This window comes from Mytilus trossulus, chromosome 6, assembly GCF_036588685.1.
Source record: "Mytilus trossulus isolate FHL-02 chromosome 6, PNRI_Mtr1.1.1.hap1, whole genome shotgun sequence".
NCBI lineage: Eukaryota > Metazoa > Mollusca > Bivalvia > Mytilida > Mytilidae > Mytilus > Mytilus trossulus.
The window spans coordinates 52,465,063-52,473,224 of NC_086378.1; the positions used below are offsets into that span (position 1 = coordinate 52,465,063).

The 8,162-nt window shown below is 31.2% G+C and overlaps 1 protein-coding gene across 1 annotated transcript in view; it reads right to left on the minus strand.

Moving 5' to 3' along the window:
• Positions 1-7,935, minus strand: part of LOC134721515 (DNA repair-scaffolding protein-like) — a 42,437-nt gene extending 34,502 nt beyond the window's left edge. The window contains exons 1-7 of the mRNA XM_063584591.1: positions 7,814-7,935; positions 4,691-4,937; positions 3,414-3,637; positions 2,800-2,877; positions 1,798-2,006; positions 1,295-1,386; positions 601-799 (exon numbers count right to left, since the gene is read on the minus strand). Of these exons, the coding sequence (XP_063440661.1) occupies positions 601-799; positions 1,295-1,386; positions 1,798-2,006; positions 2,800-2,877; positions 3,414-3,637; positions 4,691-4,937; positions 7,814-7,855 (1,091 nt within the window). The 5' untranslated portion in view covers positions 7,856-7,935. The remainder of the gene's footprint in view (positions 1-600; positions 800-1,294; positions 1,387-1,797; positions 2,007-2,799; positions 2,878-3,413; positions 3,638-4,690; positions 4,938-7,813) is intronic.
• Positions 7,936-8,162: the final 227 nt, after the last annotated feature.

Here is an 8,162-nt window from a genome sequence, read left to right on the forward strand (position 1 = left end):
ATTGACTTTAAAGGGCAATTACTCCTAAATGGGGTCAACTGACCATTTTTGTCATGTTGCCTTATTTGTAAATCTTACTTTGCTTAACATTAATGCTGTTTACAGTTTATCTTTATCTATAATAATATTCAAGATAATAACCAAAAACAGCAAAATTTCCCTAAAATTAACAATTCAGTGGCAGCAACCCAACAACGGGTTGTCCGATTCATCTGAAAATTTCAGGGCCGATAGATCTTGACCTGATAAACAATTTTACACAATTCAGATTTGCTCTAAATGCTTTGGTTTTTGAGTTATAAGCCAAAAACTGCATTTTACCCCTATGTTCTATTTTTAGCCATGGTGGCCATCTTGGTTTGTTTGGCGGGTCACGCCACACATTTTATAAACTAGATACCACAATGATGATTGTGGCCAAGTTTAATTCAATTTGGCCCAGTAGTTTCAGAGGAGAAGATTTTTTTGTAAAAGTTAAAGACGACGGACAACGACGACGGACGACGGACGCCAAGTGATGAGAAAAGCTCACTTGGCCCTTCGGGCCAGGTGAGCTAAAAATCTTATTAAATTCATCACACATTGAGTACCCAATCTTACCAAGGTGGACAAAATCTGACAATAGTTCCAATAGTAATCTTCATTTCTTCAGTCATTTCTGATGTGAATAGAACATAAAACTCCTTCTCCTCTTTAATGCTGCCCCCTTCTGTCTTTATTAGGTCTTCACATTTAGCTAACTGTAAAGAATACAGCATCTCATAGTCCAGGACTTTAACTACTATTGACTTGGAAGACACTGTCAAATCAAAATAAATATAGAAGTAAATACTTGTGTACAATTTTAAGCCATTATGAAATTAAATATCAAACTTTTTTCAAATTGGGCTGGGTAAGGGGATAAGAATATCTGTATTTAGTTTTTTTTATCATTTTTGGTGAACAAGTCTAGTCAAGTAAAAAAACCAAAATCGCTAGAAATCCTGTTATTCTATTTTAAGCTTTGATAAAACGAGGAAATAGGGATAGGAATCTATGATTTTTTTTTGTATGGCCTTATCATAAAAAAAAACATAAATTTTATTTGCAACTGTCATCTTTTCATTTCAGTGCATCCTAAAATCTAATCTTTAAGGTGTATTAAAAGGAAAAAATAAAATGGCAGTTAAATATTTATGTATTTTAAACATCAAGCCATAAATGAATTGGGATTTTACAGAAAACTGGATTCACAGCTAGCAGCACAATATTCTTCTTCATATTAAGATTGTAAATACATATGATTTTATATTACCTTTTTCTTCTGTAACAGTCTGATGGTTCCACACTCTAACAGCTGATCGTTCTCTTATTTGTAACTTATATAACTGGTCAGCTAGACCATTTCTGTAATTAAAAATTATCATATGACATATATTGCAAACTACTATTTATCTTGCTGTATTGACTTGTATGGATTTTACAGAGTGTTAAACTTTCAAATTTATTTCCCTATGAAGTCAAATTTATCATTGAATCAAGAACCAAGAACATATGATCAAACATTTAAAAAAAAAAGAATCAATGAAGAATCAATGAATCAATGAATCAAAGAATCAATGAATCCATTATTGTGAGAAGATCTGGCATCCAGTGTTCTGCCTTCAGCTGGCCCCTAAACAATAATATATACTAGTTTAGAAAAATAGACCAAACTGAACTCTGAAACAAACAAGCGAATCTAGCCAATGAGGAATAATTAAACACGCAAATAAACATCACTTTATCTCAGTTATCCACACAAATAGAAATAGATACCTTGTAAATTTCTTTTTCTTTTTGGCAGAATCTTCCTTTAACAACACTTTAGGACTAGGAGATTGCTTTGTTGGGGTTTTCATATCAAGGGACTTAAGCCATTCACTGGCTTTTACTTTTGTCTTTTGGCTGGGACTAACAGATGTTGCTGATGTTTCAGTGCTGGTAGGAATTTCAATACTTTCAATGCTATCTTGAATATCTGCATCCTAGAAAATGGCCATCAATTTATAATTAATATCTACAAGACACCAACATAGGTAAAAAGCAAAAAAGATTCTACCTAAAAAGTTTTTCTATAGAAAAAAGAGTTTTTTATTTTCTTAAAAAACATAATTTAAATTTTATAAATGCATCAGATATTGTCAAATGTAGTTAACTCTCTATGAAATGTTGTCCATTCGTTTTATTTGATTTTGCCATGTGATTAGAGACATCCCATATTGATTTTCCTCTGAGTTCAGTATTTTTGTGATTTTACTTTTTACTGTTTAATTTTAAATTTCAAGTATTTAACTATGTCGTCACATACATTGCAACGTAACAAATGATAAGAAAAATCAAGTGAACTGAAGCAAGTTGGTTTATTTTCATTATTTTGACAAGTCTATGAAAAAGGTCAGAGCCAAAACGTAAAACATTATTATTAAACATTTGATTTTAAATTCAATTTATTTTCCTTTAATTTATCATTTTTTTATTGGTTCGCACGAGAGGGTGACATTCAAAATAATTGTCTCTTGCATAGCCATTGGATAGAGTAAATTGCCTCCTCAGCATTAGCTAATAAAAATCTGGCATTTTAACTTAAAGTATAATGATTAACATCGTAATTGATATAATGTGCATATGAATAGTGAATGTACATGGTATTGTATAAAGTTATTATAGGTGACTTATAGGTCCAATGGGCTGGGTGTAAGGTTGACTATACAAACTCTGTGATGGTATTATATATATTGATAAATGCACACAAGTCTCTTACTATAGTTGACTAATTACCTTGTCTGACTTTGTGTTTGATCCACTCAGTGAAAAAGAAGATCTTGAGTCTGCATCTTCAATTAAGTCTGCTTCATTCTAATAAAAACAAATTGTACAATCAAATATGAAACTAAATGTTTTTTTTTTTTATATAAACCATCATTCAGAATCAGACTAAATTCATTGAAAACATTTTGAGTAAAAAATTAAACAATAAATGTCAAGCCATTCATAGGGACTGTTTTCATCTTACTGTATGAGTTTGAAAACCTTTTAAAATAATTTGTTTAACAAGGAATAATAACACTCTACTCTCCAAGGAAGAAAATTACTAGCCCTACATACTGTAAACCAACTTATTTTTGCGTTTTACCCTTTCTTGACCACTTCGCGGCTATTTAATTTCCTGATTTTCTGATTTACTTGATGAAGTTTAATAAGGAAAGATCCAAGGTTTACATATTCACGACGATTTATATTTGTGTTATTTTTCTACTCGCGAAAGTAAGTTGGTTTACAGTAACCTTACTTGAATAATTCTGCGCCCGATTAGACAGAGATAGGTGGAATATAACAACATTATTTAGGTTATACATAACCTGTATTTTTTCTTATAAAATATAGTTGTATACCTGCGCTGTATTCCTACAACTATTAGAACTTCCTTCAGCCTCAGTTTCATTATCAGAATTTTCAAAATCTATTTTACTCTGCTGTGGAATGTCTGTTTGCTTTATCTTCTTTCTTTCGGTATTCTGACATTTTGATTCTTTTTTAATTACTGTTGAATTTTCTTCTATATCTGATACAGGTGATAAATCGTCCTCACTTGAACTCCATTTAATTGTATTTTCAACTGCAATAAGAAACTGTTACATTCAGGATTTCTAAGTGAAAAAAGTCACAATCTTTAAAATCTACAGGTTGCACTTTGTAAATACAACTGTTGCTCAAAACACACCTCTTTTGGGGAGAAATTGAATATTCATAACAAATTAATTTTGTTTACATACTGGTTCCCAGTTATGCTCACTTTGTTCAATATCGCTTGGGAATGTTACCAGTAAATAAACACGTGCATATTGTTTACATTGAAATCTGTGGTAACCTTTAATTCGAGGTAGGGGTAGTTAAGAAAATTATTGTAAGTTTAAACTCTGAGACTTTCAGGGCATATAAATGTTGAAAATATGCCGCACAGCCCTATATTTTGACCTTTGAAGAAAATTGTGGTGCATATGAACTTTCAATTCTAGATAAGATTTTTTTCAAAACTTCATAGTAAAAGTGGTACAGTTTAAGCCGTAAAAGGAGTTCCTATGGGAAATTGCATTGTCAATATTTACAAAAATGCAACCTACAGCGTTAAACATGATCCAGAAGAAGGGTTGATGTATGTCTTAAATTACCACTTACTGACTGAAAGACCTTTAACAAACATGACTATAAAGACCTTTAACAAACATGACTATCCTTAAGACTCTTTTTGGTTGTCATTTCATTTCATGATTTTATGTAAAACATCTAAAAGGAGTATACCATTTCTCTAAAACTTGTATCTGAGGAGAATACAATGTATTGAAAAAATTTGAATATCAGATTGCCAAAAAAGTAAGATGATAAATAAAACAAACATGCAACAATATCCTCCTAGAGCTCATCATATTATAAATCTGTCTTTTGTTTACCACTTTTTTTAGAAAAAGGACTGATTTCCTGTGGAGTGTCTTCTCATTGGTAATCATACTGCTACTTTTTTTTATAGGAGCTATTGATATAATATCCAGTTATGGAACACAAATGCACATTTGAAAATCAGTGACTAAATCATGATATGAGATTACCTTAAGACAGCGGACCATTTGCATGAAATGCACATGAATGATTTGTTATGTAAAATAAACTTTACCTTCTAACTCTGCCTCTGATTCTGAATCACAAGGCATGCATATTCTATATTTCTGGGGTTGTCTTGCAGGCAAACTTCTCCTTTTAGTTGGCCTACTATTGTCACATTCTGTAAATCCAGAGAACCCTTCTGTTGCTCTCTGCCATTCTGAAACTTTACTGGTCTTTGTTACATTGCTATTTTTAAAAATGTTGGTTTTTGTTGTCAATTTTTGGTCATGATATATTTTCTTCCTGGAATAATCAAGCTGGAAATAGAAATAGAAATGTAAAAGAACACAAGATCCTAATGATTACAGTGAGTATTATACATGTTTAATTTGTTATCGACCATTGTAATGAAAATTTTTACCTTTCAGCATATTTGTTAATTCAATTTAACAAACTCAATAAAGCATCCTAAATTTTATTGTGTTGTTGTTAACCGAGCATAGAAATTTAGATGTGATTGGAGTAGATCCTTTAAATAAACTTATTCTAGGTCCAATGGCATTTCATTAGAAAAAGAAATGCAGGTATGGGTAGCATATGGATGGCGATTTGACTTCTCGTCCCTGCATACACACAGACACTGCCGTATAAAAATCATGACCATGCCGGATGAATGCGCACTTGCAGTTAATCAATATATGTCAAATCAGGCTTTTATAAAAGTTGCAGACTTCCTATTGGCTTCTAGTAAACAGGGATGGAGAACAGGAACAGAAAGTGCAAGTATTCCTAATGTTTCCGCAAGTCCATTTTGTTAGATTTGCCCTATCAGTGCATTAACACAAAGTTTGTCTGTAGTTCTGGTAAATGTGGTGTTATTGGAAATGGAAATTTAAATTAAATTTATTCCATAAGTCAAATTATATGGGAACAAAGTCCCCAATTACAGTAGAAAAATAAAAAAAAAAAAAAATCCCAAATTTTTCATTCTACTAATGAACTCAAAATCATTACCTTTTTTCAGATCTACTTCTGTTTCCTGTATGTTGGCATTAGACTTTCAATAAAATGTTCATTTATCAACACATCAACAAATATAGGAAGTAATTCAACACCCAATCATTTTTAATAATTGTTTGATACAATGTATGAAAAAAACGTTACCTGATAACAGCCTTTCTTTGTTTGCATGTACATTGAATATGACGTCCTAACTTAAATAACATAACAAATTAAATCCTGAACAGCAGAACCAATATCAGAAAGGTTACGGTATTTCCATTTCTTTTACCAACATGTTAGAATTAAAACGAAAAATTAATACAGACTTCGTCCCCATTTACAGGTAATGCCTGCCTCATATTATATAATATGGGGACGAAGTCCCCAATTAAGGTAGAAAAATCAGAAGAAAAAAAATCGGGAAAATTTCCCAAATTTTTCATTCTACTAATGAACTCAAAATCGTTAACTTTTTTTCTTCAGATTTTCATGTTTTCAGTTTGGTGTACAAAATAATGGATTACGTATGAGAGTACATTCAGATCAAGGACTTGAGAATTTAAAAATAGCCGAGTACATGTTGACAGCTTGTGGAATTGGAAACAAATCTAGTATGCTAGTTGGAAAAAGCACACATAATCAAAGAATTGAAAGGTTATGGAGAGACATACTGTAGGTGTGCTTTCGTTTTTTTATGATCTGTTTTACTTTATGGAGGAACAACATATCGTCGCTGTTATGCAAAAACCTCGTATCTCAATTTTTTGCGGAAATCTTTTTATCGATTATTAAGAATTAAATATGTATGTTCCACTGAATGCGAAAATATCTGATCTTCTAACCAATCATTAACCCGAATTCTGACAAGTGATGAAAAAGTGTAGTCGGATTGGTGAGACATTTTGTTGTGCGAAAATATCATATCTCAAAAGAAAAAAAAGATGGCACTAGCAGCTGAGATTAAAACAGGTACAGTTTTGTCAATTTTTTGTCTAATATATTATGTATAGCTTAGAAATAATGAAAAGCTTTGAAAAATACAATATAGGTGCAGAAATTTTTGCTCGCCTTGGTAATTGATTGGTTAGAAGATACGATATTTTTGCATACATTGGAACATAAATATTTAATTCTAAATAATCGATAAAAAAAAATCAGTTTTTATTGCCTGGTGTAAAATTATGAAAACCTTAGATACGAGGTTTTTGCATAACAGCGACGATATACTTGACCTTCTAAATGTCAGTCATATACTTGCGCTGCATCTGTCCACATTGGGTACCACGATTTCCCAAGAACTACGAGAACAACATAATATCCCGAAAACAAGATTATATATCCTGAGAACAAGATTTTTTATGGTGTTATATGTGTTTTTTGCTTAAATAAGTGTAACAGCATACAATGATTAAGGTTTATGGCGTTCATAATTAATAAAAGTACACGCAATCTTCAGAAAATAGATTTGTATGAGGCAAATTCCTTATTCCTTAAAACAATATGGCGGACGTTATATTTTGTCAGTTTTTATATGAATTTTTTAACATTTTTTTTAATAAAATCTATTCTTTCAGTACATTTGATACTTTTCTTTTCTGTCAGTTCTTCTAAGATCTTCTAATACTTTGATTTTCTTAAGTTGTCTACCTTAAGAATGTCCGCCATATTGTGTTCAACAAGGATTTTGCATACAAGACATAGAAATCGAATTTTTGACCTAAAATTGCATTTTTATTGAATAAAAACGAGTCTTATCTCTTATTAGTATTCTTTATTATTGTAAAAAGTAGTAAAAACACAATAAAAACACCTATAACACAATTAAAAATCTTGTTCTCGGGATACATAATCTTGTTTTCGGGATATTATGTTGTTCTCGTAGTTCTCGGGAAATCGTGGTACCGGTCCACATTTTCAAATGGGCGTTTAGTTTGCTCATAATCATATACACGTAATGCAGCGCAAGTATATGACTGACATTTAGAGGGTCAAGTATATGTTGTCCCCATTTACAGGTTATGCCTGCTTCATATTAAAACAACAGTGGCAAGTCTTTCTATTATAGACGTATTTACACTTGTATTATTGTATCATTATATTTTTTTGTAAACCGTTTTAACTTTTGTTCAGTGACCTTTACCTCATCTTGTGGAATATAAAAAATATTTCTATGATAAAAAAAACCAAAAACCTTTCTTTTTCTTGAATCTACATCAAAATTGCTTTGAAACATTTAAATAATTTCTTTTTGCTGCTTTTAACAAAATACTGTCTGCTTTCCCGCAATCCCTTTTCTGTCTTCTTTTAAAAGAGTATCCTACCCTTAACATAAAGTGTTCATTTAAGTTTCCTGACGACAACAGTATGTTTCAATATAAAATTAGTTATACAAGGGTTCCTATAAATACAAAGATATTTAATCATTTCCTGGCAGACTTGTTTTAAAGATAGTATAAAGGGATGATACAACAAATCAATAAGACTACATGGCTGTCTATATCGGTATAATATATGCATATGTCATGTTTTTCTCTGACTGT